General features: G+C 36.6%; 1 protein-coding gene across 16 annotated transcripts in view; it reads right to left on the reverse strand.

Moving 5' to 3' along the window:
- Positions 1-14,899, reverse strand: part of epb41a (erythrocyte membrane protein band 4.1a) — a 175,183-nt gene that overhangs the window by 71,803 nt on the left and 88,481 nt on the right. For all 16 annotated transcript variants that reach the window (XM_059654380.1, XM_059654382.1, XM_059654381.1 and 13 more), the window contains 4 exons: positions 13,773-13,991; positions 11,465-11,552; positions 6,978-7,130; positions 653-747 (listed from right to left, as the gene is read on the reverse strand). In XM_059654380.1, the coding sequence (XP_059510363.1) occupies positions 653-747; positions 6,978-7,130; positions 11,465-11,552; positions 13,773-13,991 (555 nt within the window). The remainder of the gene's footprint in view (positions 1-652; positions 748-6,977; positions 7,131-11,464; positions 11,553-13,772; positions 13,992-14,899) is intronic.

Consider the following 14,899-nt stretch of genomic DNA (forward strand, 5'->3'; position numbering starts at 1 on the left):
AGCTCACCTATTGTGGTGGTACTGAAAAATCAGGTAGATCACAAAAACACAACATGGAGCAATTATCTAGCCAAGAAGGCAGGGTGTCATTTAAAATGTTGCATCATTTCTTGGAAAAACTGTCTTTAGGTCACTGTCCCAAACAACTTTCAGACACCTTGCTTAACAAATATCAGTCTGAAAACCACAAAATTATTTACCTCAACTTTAGAAGCCAATTTTCCAAAAATAATAATAGTTGTAAACTTATATCACACTTCTGAAACAGAAAATTACATCAACCAATTCTTTAACTTTGAGTTCAACTGACAGAATTCACGTTAGTGTACAAATGACAAAATTACTCCAAAATTCATATTTCACAAATAGTAGAGATTGACATGGCAGTGATATCTCCCTCTCTGTTCACCTATGAATTACACATTGATGGATTAAGTATAATATTACAAGAATTATTCTGAAGTACTCCATATTAGATTATGTGGGGAAATTTCAAAGCTTCTGTCATTAAATTACTGACTCAGGATTGAATTTATGAAGGAGACTTATTAGTGAGAATGATTGAGATATCTCGGTCTTTAAATGTTTTTAAACTTACTGGAATAGCAGTTTTTCTTCCTGACTTTTTTCACATTAAGTGCTGCATACATACCTGAAGAAGGTATGATTTTCCACGCATACCTTCCACAACTTTTTGGCAGCCCGGTAATTGGGCAGTTTGAATCCAATAGTGCTTTCACACTGATCCTGAAAAACGAAGAAGTCAGAAAAACCAACAATTCATTGAACAGTTACACATATTCCTACAAAAATGTCACATGAATTACACATATTCAAAAATACAGCAAATGTTCAAAATTTCAAGAGCTTCCCTCAAATTCTGAGGCAACTGCCCACCTTCTGCATTTGATATTTTTCCTGTACTATCAGGAGTGCCTGGCTGGTATTGCAAAAATTCAGATGTTTAGAGGGTAACATTAATAAATTGCACACAAATCGCAAATAATGAACTTTCAGTGGACTAATGGTAAAATCTCTCAACAACAGGCCTTTTGGAATAAATTTCAAATGCAAGTATGCAATATTCATTTCATCACAACATTTGTTGATCTGTGTTTACCTGCCTTTGTTTCATTTCAGTTAATATATAATCGTCAAAAAATTCTTTAATCCCGATTTTTACATTCCAAACGACCCAGTTTCATCAACTTTTTTGAGACAGCATGTCCCAAATTTATACCTTTTCATATCCTTTTTATTTGTTCATGGAATGTGAATGGCACTGGCAAGGCTAGCAATTATGGTCCATTTTTAATTTCCCTTTAGCTGGTGATAATTATTTGCCTTCCAGGATCAGACATTTCTCACTGTGAGCCCACTTTGATGCCTCAGACCTTTGGCAGCAACCTTAGGGTGACAGGAAGGAACCTCGTAAATGAAACAGCTTTCCTAAGGAAAAGCCATGTGTGGTTTTCAAAGTGAGAACTTGAGCATGTAGGATCAGGTGGTTAGGCCACACTCGTCTGAAGAAAAACTGCACAATTTACAGCAGCCTCATAGCTGTCAGATCTTTGACCCACACTTGTGGAACCAAGGTATTAGCAGTGCATGCTATTGCGAAACCGTCTTCTAGAAGTATGCTGGGGATGCCCTCTTGTGGTTAAGTGGTTAGTGTCCTTACCCCGGAATCAAGAGACTTGGTTTCAAGTACCAACCACTCCAGAGATGTGCAACAGACTCTCTGAACAGGGCAATTAGAAAAACAGAATGAATAAAAATTTAGAACTAATCTGCCTACGTGGTTTAAGTACATCTACAGCACAGTTAAGGATTAACGCAATGGCCACAAAACCATAAGACAAAAGGAGCAGAATTAGGCCATTCAGTCTATTGAGTCTGCTCTGCCAATCAACGACATAATTTGATTTGATAATCCTTAACTCTGCTTTCCTGTCTTTTTCTTATAATCCTCAATTCAACTCACTGATTAAAAAAAAAGTCTATCTCTGCCTTGAATATATGTACTGACTCAGACTTAACAGCCTCCAGTGGAAAATATTTCACAGATTCCCAGCCCTCAGAGAAGAAATTCCTCATCATCCGTGTTTTAAATGTACAATCCCCTTACTCTGAGATTATGCCCCTGGTCTCGATGCTCCTACAAGGGAAAACAATATTTCTGTCTAACTCATCAAGTATCCTAAAAATCTTGTATGTTGCAATAAGGTCGCCTCTCATTCTTCTACATTCCAATGAATATAGGCCCAATCCACTCATCCTTTTGTTATAAGGTGGTCCCTCCAAACATGGTATAAGTCACACAAGCCTTTTCTGGGCTGCCTCCAATGCCAGTGCATATTTCCTTACACAAGGTGTCCCAAAATGTTGAGTGTTCTAGCTGTGGTCTGATTATGGCCTCGTATAGTTTTCCCTACTTTTATAGTGCACACCCTTTGAAATAAATGTCAACAATCCACTTGCCATTCTGAATACCTTCTGAATTTACAATGCTAGCATTTTGAGATTATTAGATAAAAATTCCCAAATCCCTACATCATAGATTTGTGCAGTCTCTCTCCATTTAAATTATATTTCAGATCTTCGATTCTTCCTGTCAAAGTGCATAATTTCACCATATTATATTCCATCTGCCAAGCATTTCTCCCCTCATTAACTTAACCTGTGTACATCCCTCTGCAGATTGTATGTGTCATCTGCAAACATGGCTACAGTCCGTTCACTTTCCTCATTCCAAGTCAATAGTATATGGTCCCAGCACTGATCCCTGCAGCACGCCACTAATTACAGGTTGCTATTACTGAAAGTGGTCCCCTTCTCCCGACTCAATGTCTTTTATTAGTCAGTCAATCATCTATCCATGTTAAGATATTACCTTAGACACCATGTGCTCTTATCTTATTTCAAAGTGTTCTGAAAATCCAAACATATTACGTGCACTGCTTCTCCTTTATCTATTCTGCTTGTTACCTCCTCAAAGAATTCTTGTGAATTTGTCAAGCATGATTTCCCCTTCATGAAGGCATACTGACTCTATTTGATTATGTTATGTATTTCCAAAAGTTCTGCTGTTACAGCCTTTATTATGAACTTTAAAATTTTCCCAACAGTAAGTGTTAAGGTAACTAATCTCTCCTTACCATTTTCTGCCTCCTTCCCTTTATATCTAAAGATATTATATTGCCAGTTCTCCAGTCTTCTGGGATTTTCCAGAAACTAAGGAGTCTTGGAAGGTTCACTATCTGTCGCTATTTCTTTTAATATCCTAGGATACATCCCATCAGGTACAAGAGACCGATGAATCTTTAGCCTCATTTGATTCCCTAGCACTTTTGCTCCAATGATAGTTAATGTATTTATTTCCTCCTTTTGCCACTTGAAATTTAGTTATCTTTGACTGCTATTCAGGACTTCTACTGTGAAGAATGATGCAGAGAGTTCATTCAACCCCTGTGCCACTTCCTGGTTCCTCATTACATTTTCCCAGCCAGCCACCTCCTTTAAAGAGCCTATGTCGCTTTGGCTTCTCTCTCTTTCTTTATATAAATTTCAAGAAGCGCTTGGTGTCCATCTTGATATTACTTGCAAGTTTAACCTTAAAGTTTATTTTCTCCCTCTTTATTATTTGTGGTAATCTTTTGTTGGTTTCTAAAACGTGTGCAATCCTCTGACTTACCACTTATCTTTGACACTTTGAAACAAAATAATACAATCTGATGCTATTCTTAATTTCCCTCATTAACCATGATTGGCTTATCCCCTCCCTAAAATATGGCTTTACTGTGAGCGATGGACTATTTTTTCAACAATCTTTGCAGCTAAATGCTTTTCGTAGTACACTATAGCCATCTCTGCTCTCATTCCTTTCTAATTATCCTTATTTGACCTTAGAACAGACATTATCTATCCAAGTTCCTCCCTCTCAAACGGAAGGCTAACTTCTACAATATTGTGGTCACTGTTTCCAATTTTGACTCAGCAACAGTGAAGGAGTAGCAATATGGTTCCATGTCAAGATGATACATGACCTGCAGCTGGTGGTATTGCCATGCATATACTAGCCTTTTTCTTGTAGTTGGTAGAGGTTACTGGCTTGGAATATGCTGCTAAAACAGCCTTGGTGACAATCAAATGACTACTTTATTCTTAATGGTGTTGAGCTTTTGCAGCGTTATAGAAACAGCACTCATCCAGGCAAGTAGGCAATATTCTATAGCACTCCTAACTTGTGTCCACTGAGATGATGACGAGGCTTTCGGGAGTTGGGAGGCAGGTTATTTGCCACTTTTGCGATCAAAGTATTAATTATGGCTGTACCAGTTAAGTTTTTGGCCAATGCTAACAGCACAGTGGAGTTCTAGCAATCATAACAGCATTGAGTGTCAAAGGGAAAACATATTTCTTAACATTACCCTTCTTTGCCTGGCTCTCATTTTAAGGTCTCTGTACATCTGAGGAAAAAGGGAACTATTTAATCAACTTAAAAATAATTCAATTAGATCAATCATTTTAATCTCAGGTTTACAGTATTTTGCTTGTAGCTGTAAGCTACTGAGCACAATTTTGATCAATAATCAACAAGTGGCTCTCAGCAAAATCAGCATTTTAATAAAAACAAATGGCTTCTGCATTCACAAGCAATGCTGATGCAGCTGGCGATTTCAAAGAGAACAAAAATAAAATTATGGGGCCAAAACTTCCAATCTTGTTTGCTGCCCATCCACTCCAATTAAAAATACAGAATGAGCACCAAAGACAGCACTAAGACGAACAGGCAAATAGTCCAGAGACAGATGCAAAGACAATCTGCTGCATGAAAAGAAGAATCATTTGAAAAAATAAGTATTAAAAGGCAGTCTGCACCAATTGAAATCTGCCAGAATTTTGACAAGGGAATAATGGGGAAAATTAGAATCGTACAAATAAAGTGTAATATTACAAGTCTTTTTTTTGTAGATATATTTATTCCACAGTAGACAGTGTCACATTATTTTCTAAAGCCTTCAAAACTTGTAACCTGCTTTCATGTTTTCCCATCAAAGGATAGATGGCGCCACACGTACACAGTCTCACACTACATTCAAAACATAGAAGCAGTAACGTTTATACAGTATAATGTGGATTTGGAGATGTAACATACCGGCCATTGGAATTGTGGCTTATTGAAAATTAACTGATCAAACTGGACCACTCAAGGCCAAACACTATAAAAATGTCAGAGATAATAGGAACTCTGAATGCTAAAGTCAGAGACAATACAGTGTGGAGCTGGAGGAACACAACAGGCTAGGCAGCATCAGAGGAGCAGGAAAGCTGACATTTTGGGTCAGGACCTTTCTTTAGAAATGGGGGAGGGGGAAGGGACTTCTGAAATAAAGAGAGACCCGAGGGGTGGAGCTGGGGAAGGTAGGTGGGATGGTGATAGGTGAGTGCAGGTAGGCGACGTTGGGGATTGGTCAGGAGCAGATAGGTGGAAGAGAAGACAGACGGTCAAGGAGGCGGGGAAGGGGGGATGGGGGGTTGGTCATGGCTAAGGCCAAGGTGGGGAGATTTTGAAACTAATGAAGTCCACATTCAGACCATTGGATTGTAGGCTCCAAAAAGGCAGAATATGGGGTGCTGCTCCTCCAGTTTCTGAGCTGCATTGTTGTGAACTTATAACTGCGGAAGCTGGTGGTGTAGAAACTTTTCTACTGCTTTTTCTTACATCACAGTTGTGACTGTGTTGCAAAAGTGCTTAGTTGGCTGGTAACTGCTTTACGGTGCCCTTGAGTTGAAAAGCCTATGAATCAATGCAAATAGTTCGCAGAAGGAAAGACTGAATTGTTTCAGAGCTGGTGTTGCTTGCAATTTGTTTGAATGGATCAGAATCTCAACTAGCAATGACATTCCTTATTTGCACACACTTTATTTTTCCCTCTCTTCTCATTAAAATGCTGAAAACTTGTTTGTATATTTCATTCAATATCCAACTAAATACTGGTAAGGCCAAAGCCTTTGAGAAATTGTCCAAGACTGAACCAAACTGTTTTGAACCCTTCACGTCATATTCAACACAGAATGACTTTTCAACCACAAGTCTGCACTAAGACCACTTATTTTTAGCACATAAACATTTATTCACTTCCATCCCTTTTTCAATTTACCTTCGGCCAAAACCCCCATTCAGAGCCTCAGTGCTTCACCAGACTATTTCAATTTACCACTGACCAGCCTTCGACATTCTACTTTCTATAAAATGGAGATCATCCATTCTCTGCTACCCATGTCCTACCTCACACTAAATCAAGTATCCAATATAGCACTTATCAAAACCTGCACAGTGAAGTGTAGAAAAGCGTTTTAACATTTTGTTTATTTGGAGACTATGCTGGATTAGTAATTGAGAAATCCGGACCAAAATTCCAGAGAATACAAATTCAAAACCACTTAAGTTTGTGAATTTGGTTTCAATTTTACAAAACCTGAAAACAAAAATACTGTATCAATAAAAGTAACCAAGGTATTAGATCATTATGAAAACTGAAGTGGTTCAATCTGATTCCTCACAAGTGGAAAACACTCTTCCACACCTGGAATGCCCCATCTACAACTCTAGCGTCACACAAAACAAGAGCAATGCTTAATAGCCCTATGAAATGACCTAATAAACCTCTTAATTGTATCAAAAATGTTAATCAACAGTCCAAGACAAAGGCCCACTACCACCAGCTCAACATAATGTGGAATGGGATTAAATGCTACCATTGACATCAATGGCCACTATTCGAGCAGAATTTCTGAGTTAAGATAAAACTGTTGCTAACTCCTCTACTTTGAAGGTACATTTAAGAAGCACTTGGTTTACTACCACTAAATACATGGTGATATTTTTGAAAAAAACTGAAACATTTGAATTTAGGAAAAATGAACAATTTTTTTCCAAAACTAATTCCTGATGAACGTCAGTACACAAATACCTCGCCTGGACGAATTTTAATGAAGAAGCTGCTGCGTTTGTATGAGATCTTGAGAACTTTCGGCCAGGCAAAACGGTTGATCCTGAGCCTGTCTTTGTATACAAGAAGACCACCTGAACATACCCCAAGCATGATGTCCACTCCTTCTAAGTCCTAAAGACAAGAGAATTAAAAGATTAATGAAAGCCAAAAGCATGTCCAGTCAGAAAGAAAATTCTGATTTAGTTTTCCTACTAAATAGTACGAGGGGGCAACATTATGTAACTGTGCTATTCAAAAAAGTGCAATGAAACAATATTTTGCTCTTTAGAAGATGTTGCCCCAATATATGACTATCATAGTTGGTAAACCCAATTAAACAGATGCAAGAACACCACCTTAAATTTTTCACTCTCACTTTTACTTCCTTTAAAAGCTAGAATGTACCTTTTTATTGCACAGATCCATTTAAGAAACAATTCACTCTATAGAAATAGTAATGCATTGGCACGCAAGGTGATAGACCACAAAAATTCCTCAAAGTATTCAAAAGACCACAGTATTTATCTAATGGAAACAATATGATAACTTAGATTAGATATTTAGATTTGCAAGGGATGGCAAAATTAAATAACATCACAGTACTAGAAAACATTTAAAAATTGTAGTGTTTACTACAGTTCATTTCAGGACTGCAGACTATCCAGAGTTATTAGGTAGTGTGTTAGTACCAAGACGACCAAGGGAAAAAAAAAATCACTACTTCACCTATGTTTTAATAATCTCAAGAATAACTCATGCACTGCTCCAAAATTCTCACAAGCTAATTACAGTTCTATGTTCTAGCACTTTATATCCCAAAACTCTTTGCCTTTAGTAGTTGAACAGAAATTCCAATCAAATACTTAGAAGACCAAAGATATGATCTTTGGCCCCAATCGTGAACTCCATTTTCTTGTCATTGACTCCCTTCCTTGCAACCTTGGTATTGTATTTCATCATAAACTGAGCTTCTGAATACATACTAGCTCCATCAAAAGACCACCTATTCTTATCCCTACAATTCTGCCCGTAAATTTGCTAATTTGAATAATACCCTGGCTGGCCTCCAATCATCCACCCTAAATAAACGTGAATTCATCCAAAACTTCTGCTGTCCTTATCTTAATTTTCACCAATCACAATCACACAACACCAATGGGCTATCTGACTTACATCAGCTTCCAGTCTGGAAAATATTCAATTTTGTCATTCTCATCCTTGGTTTTAAATCCCTCATGGGCTTGTCCCTCCTTCAATTTTGGCTTCTTCTTCACTCAAATTTAAATCCCTCCATCATTGATGGCCATGTCTTTAGTTGCCTATGCCCAAAGCTCCTTAATTCCCTCTCCCCAGCCACATCTCCCCATCTCTCTTTCTCACCTCCTTTAAAGACACAAATCCCCCCTTGGGCCTTAGGTAGTCTTTCCTAACCTCATTTTAGGTGGCCTGATACTGTAAATTGTTTTATAATTATCCTGCAAAGCATCTTGGCTTGTCACTTTATAGCAAGGGTGCTTTTAAATATTTAACTTGTTGCTTGCTTTCCAGACAAACACATCGAGCACCTTACACTGACAGGTGGGATAGGTAAGAGAGCAGTGTTGAGAAGGGCAATGAAAGAAGAGAACTATAATGTTGGAGTGGAATATGACTAGTAAACCATTTTAAAATTAGTGGGAGTAAAATTGACAAATTTGAAGAGTCACAAGCCCTCAAAGGAACATAGTATAAATTTCAGTTGTGAAACTCAACTCTGTCCACCGATACATAGCCAATTAGCATCCATTACACAGATTTTCCAGAAGACATAAAATAGTTCTCCAACTGACCTTTGCCACATTTATCTTGCTCTGACTAGAATGGCTTCACATCCTGTTAATTATACTATGCAACAAAAAAAAACTACATGTTACTTATTTCCAGTACGGAAAAGCAGTGCGTTTATAAATGTCACTGGGATTCAATGGATAAAAGCTTCTTACATGGTAAAGGGATTATGAATCACCTGAAGTACTAAACAATCACAACACAACACCAGCAAGGTACCATCATTTCAACATGTTTTGATCCTAATCAAACTGGATAAATACAAGTGTTTCCCTCTAAGTGAAACAGAACTAAAATGCAGATTCTGTAGTAATGCCAACAGAAACAAAAATATCCAAACATAAAAACTGTAGCACAATTTCAGTCATTGAAACTCTGCTTCTTGTTGAACAGCCATAAAGTTATTCTGTTACTTCCTAAAGGTCCTACTCAAACATGTTAAAGAAAAGCAACGAGGTAGAAATAGATGAATAACCACTTGATGTTGAACCTATGTTAACAAATGCAGGAAAAAAAATCAATTAGAAAACGTTCACTTAAAGCACAGCTTCTTATTCCTCACCCCTCCCTGTGGTGATCTGGTTTGGGTTTGTTTACATAAAACATGATATCATAGATTAAGAGGACATTAAATAGCCAGGCAACATGGAAATGAGTATTAGCAACTGGGCTGAAAAAGTTCAGTGATGAATATCCAGGGTAAAGTTAAAACCAGGAACTTCTTCATAAACGGAAGAAACCTGAGGTTTAGTTTTCATCTCACACAGATGTAGAGATCACCCACATACGTATACAATTTAAAGATGGTAAAGTATTACAATCTGCTACATCATAAAGGGACAGAAAATACAAGGCTTTCTCTTAGTTATTGTTTAAAAGTTTAAATTTTGGTCATTTACAATAATCCTATGTTTATCACCACTTATGCAACCACCTCCCTTTCTTATTGCTCTCGTCTGTGATTACAGCTCTGTGGAACACTTTTTCTGGGAGACATAAATACTTTATTCACACCAAGAGCATTGCATGTTTGATTATGCAAAGACGATTATTGTATAAGAACCACAGAAAATGTATTTTCCATAAACAGGCAGACATCTTGCACTGCCACCAAAACATTAGTAATTACAGATTTAGAGAAAAACCACTATCACATTTAAAAATAAATGTATAAAGCATCTTTACATTTAAAAATATTCCAAGGGATTCCAAAAACAAAGGTGAAGCATTGGAAGGAGAGGTTAGAAAGTGAAACAGAAAGCTTGGTTGAAAAGTCAGGCTATGAAATTTTTAAAAGAAGTTGAGAGGTAGGAGGATTTAAGGAGGGTGTTCTTGAGTGTGTGGCAAGATGTCCTGCAACCAACAGTGAGGTAAAAGGAGGAGCAGCTGTGTAAGAGGTTATAATTGGGCATACATAGCTCACTGACATGAAAAACATATAAGCACTCCTTCTCTGCATTCACAAACTCAGGTACATCACCATTTTAAAAAAAACTGGCCAGAAGTCATATATAGAACGAATTGTTAACTGAATTTAAAATATATCTTTAATGTCACCTCCATCTCTTGTAAGATATGGATCCACTTCAAGTAAGTTCCGTAAACAAAATCCTCTAAAACGTAAACATGCTCAGGAGCAAATGGCTCCTGTTTACCTTGTTATACATTTTTTAAACACTTAAAAGGATAAATAAAATGTTGAAGTGAAATCAGATTTAAATAGACTTAAGCACAACTACCAGACATGTGGAAGAGTGCCAGTCTTTTCCCCCCGAAACAGCGTCTAAACACATTGATCAGCAGCAGCAGCAGCAGCAGCAGCAGCAGCAATGAGAAAGGAGCATCATTTGAACAATGGCTCCAAGTCAGTTAGCGAAACACGTAATTTACTCTTTTGTTACATTATCTGCAAATTTAAAGTTTATCCATTTTTGTAAGAATATTCTGCCTGTGCATGATATACTGTTACTTCTCTTTACGTTATCATTTAGCACCGATTCAAAGTAAGGCGACAGCAATACATATAACAAGTTAAAATCCTGTAACCACTGCTTACAACAAAATATCTCAAAATTGCATATCTTTTTATTGATTGTTTACATCTAATAAACATTAAATGAAAACGCAAATGGCAGATGCAGTTCCACTTACGGACCTGAAAGGATTTAATAGAGTTTGACGATTACTAATCCCAATTGAATATTCATTCAAATAACAAACATTAGAAAAAGGTTATGATTGCATGTAAACATAGTTTGTTTATTTGATAAACTATTGCAGTTGTTAAACTAAACACCTGCAACTGAAAGTTAGATTTCTGCATATCAATACGTTTATAAAACTAGTGCTTTTCTGCTGCTAATTCTATTCTTATATAAAACTAGTTAAAGTCAGAAGATGAAGGAAGTAGAAGTTGAGACCCAATATATTCAAGCAATAATTCATAACAAGGCTGATTTATAATATTTTATGCTACTAGCTACAAACTTTTAGATACAACAGACAGGAAGTCAGAGATACATGTTGAAACTGGCTGAACTAAACCATATAGATTAAAAAGCCAAGTACATTTTATAAAAATAGCCGAGTATTAGGTTTAACAGTGGTTGAAGAATTACAAATAAAAACAGACTTTGTACCTTAGCGGGATGAAAGTCCACACCATACATTGAAAGTTTCTTTGCATTCTCCAAGAATTGCAAATCTGCTTGTGCTGGAGTCATAGCTCTAAAATAAAATATTATCAAAAGCCAAAAACAGGGCACATTAATAGTCAAACCTTTCAAATGTTAACTAAAAACTGCAAACTGCTAGCAACTTCTGAAAAATGTCAAACTCTGATTTAACCATACATTGTTCTCAAATTTATTTGTACTTGAAGGGAAGCACTAATAACACTAGACAGCAATGTGTTTAAAGTCTCTGAATTCAAAGAATTGGCTATGATAGTTATTCATAGCAGCATTACAGCAACAATACTATGAAACTCACTAATCAATAAATAGGTCAGCAGTAGGCATTATAAGATCATCAACATATGATCATTTCCCCTGATGATTTGGTTTAGGTAATGAATAACTGTATTGTAAAACAGAAAGAAACCCAATATCACCTATAGTCTGTGTTGAAGTCGTTGATATCAGAAGGTAATATGAGGGATGTTAAAACTGATCTCAGCGCATTTGGTTTAGGGAATACAATACCGGCCACATTTTTGTCTGGAAAATGCATGCTCACTAATGCCAACAGTCTAGATGCACATGCCAAGAATACTCAGTCAATCTGACAAAGCACCCGAAGGTGACCAGAACCCATAAAATGCATTCAGCGTATTGCAAAAACATTCAAGGAAATAAAGAAAGAATTGTTAAAAAGGCAATGAGAGGAGGAAGCAAGGTTTTCTGACATCAAGATATTTTAATGCTTCTTTTTTCTTTTGATAACATTAATTGAAAACACTCCTCTGATTAGTGTGTTAAGTTTATAGGTAAAAGTGATAGGTAATATGTAGCAGTCTGCAACTGCTATTGTGAATTAAGGACACAGAAGTAATGGGATATGCGTGAAATCACCTCATCATTAGAGTTAGGAATTAGCATAACTATTCTTTGGGAAAAGCAGCATGCTTAAAAACTGACAGCAAATGAATTAAATAGTGACTGCTTAAGAGCAAAAAAAAACTTTTATACTCTTAAGCTATGAATATGTCCACAAAGAACTAGAAACATAAGATTAAACTAATAAGCTAAATACATACAAAGCAAACGTATTTATTAAGTACAGCATCTGCAAATGTAGGGGTTAGCTCTCAATTTAAAATTTGATTATTTAACATGGGTGTAAAGCCAAATTGGTTATGAACAAGACCCACTATGCCCAAAAAAAACTTGCAGTTAGTTCCAAACCATTATAAATGTTGCCAACCATGGGAAGAGAAAGGGAAAACAGGATGCAGTCCAAGACAGATGTACAAGTAGTAATAGACAGACCATCTTAAAAAAGTTAACAATTGCTTCAAAGTGGTACCATTCTATAAATGTATCAGCCAGTTGATTAATAGGCATCTTTTGGAAACCAGAAAATTGATTCACAGTTGAAAAACAATAGTCACTTATACAAAGTGGATAGAAAATTAACTTGATTCACATAATAAAAGCTGAACATCATTTATAAAATTTTAACATCAGTGGTAGTATACATGTCCCCACAATCATCGGACTCTGATGAAGGTGTCACTTCCATGAACTGAGCCCATAATCTAGATTAACAATGCAGTATACAGGAACCTCTTGACTGTACTGGTACCATCTTTCAGATGAGTTGCCAAACCAAGTTACCATCTGCCATTGCAGGTGAACATTCAAAATAGATGTTACACATTAAACGAGTAAGAGCAGAAGAGTGCCACTGGAACCCTTGCTAATATTTCTCTCTCAATCACCAGTACGAGAAAAGTTTTCCTGCTGGCATTTTATTTTTCATGGAATCTTCAACACAATTGGCTGCTACATTTTCTATATTACAATAATAATTACCTTTTTAAAGTATTTCAATTCCTGTGTAGTAATTTGGGCATCGCAAGATCTTAAAAGGCATTATATAAATTAAAGCTCTTTTACTTTTACATCATAATATGTAATTCAGAGTTTTCAGGTGATTACCTTCACTTTCTTATCAACATTCTGGTATGATATAAAAACATGAAACTCACTAATAGTGAGTTCTGATAGCACACCAAAATTGCAGACATTATTAATTGTCAAGATGGGAGATGACACGTTGGTAAAATAGTCATATTCCTACCTTACATAATGGTTTAATTTCTCCAAGATGTGCTAGTGGAGATTATTTTTCTACAATCACTGGAATTGTTAACCCCTGTGCTCTGACATGCAAATTATAAAATATTGGCGTAAACAGTATTTTTTGTCAAATAAGAATACATACCTGTGTGTTTTATGAAGTTCCATAATTTTCTCTTCCAATTCCTTTGTTTGATTTGGGGCCAACCTAAACTCACTAACATAATTTGTTCCATGTAACTCTGGGTCATATTCACCCAGCTCTGACTGAACAGTGTATGATCCCAGCAGGGCCAGGGTAACAAATGAACACGGCAGACATCCAGTAACTATGTCCTGACGCAACTGAAGACACAGGTAATATCTGGAACAAACATAAACAAACACTTGAGCATCATTACAGGCTTGAAAACCAAAACTTTAAACACAAAGTCCATCAAATGTGTTCCACATGACCAACATTTAAATTTAACTTTAAATATTTAATCAATTGAAGGGAGGTGGCAGTTTACTCGGATTATCGCTAGGCTGCTAACCCAGAGACCCAGGTCATTTCTGGGGACCAGGATTCAAATCCTGCTCCCATATGGCAGAATTTGAAAGTAATGTAAATCTGGCACGAGGGCCTAACGATGACCATGACTCTGTTGTCAATTGTCAGAAAATAAAAATCTGGTTCACTAATGCCCCTTAGGGAAGGAAGATGCCATCATTACCTGGTCTGGCTTACATGTGACTCCAGATCCATTGCAATGTGGGTGACTTTTAATGGGATGGGCAATAAATGCTCACCCAGCTAGCGATGCCTTCATTCCATGAATAACAAAAATAAACAGAAATAACAGATGAAATGGTATTCAAACGCTTGCAGTTATGTGTATGGAGTATAAGCAGTAATGATCATGGAATCACACAGCACAAAACAGAACCATTTAACTCATCAAAATCTGCACTGGCAATTTCAAAGAACCAAGAAATACAAATACAAATGTCAATGAAATACAGATGGTCCTTCTCCTTCCCTGTATCTCTGTAATTCTTCACTCATTCAAATATTTATGCAATTCCTCTTGAAAGGCTACTCTACAGCCAACATTCTATCAAGTAGAGCTAAATATTAAATCATAAATATCCTTATTGTAAAATTTTTCTCCCATGTCTACTATTCCATTTGTTAATCAGTGCTCCTTTGTTGTAGGCCCGTTGCTTGATATAAACACTTCATGTTAATGTCACTTTCACATCTTTGATTATTCTGCCTAAAATAGAGGT

The sequence above is a fragment of the Stegostoma tigrinum genome, chromosome 24, assembly GCF_030684315.1.
Source record: "Stegostoma tigrinum isolate sSteTig4 chromosome 24, sSteTig4.hap1, whole genome shotgun sequence".
NCBI lineage: Eukaryota > Metazoa > Chordata > Chondrichthyes > Orectolobiformes > Stegostomatidae > Stegostoma > Stegostoma tigrinum.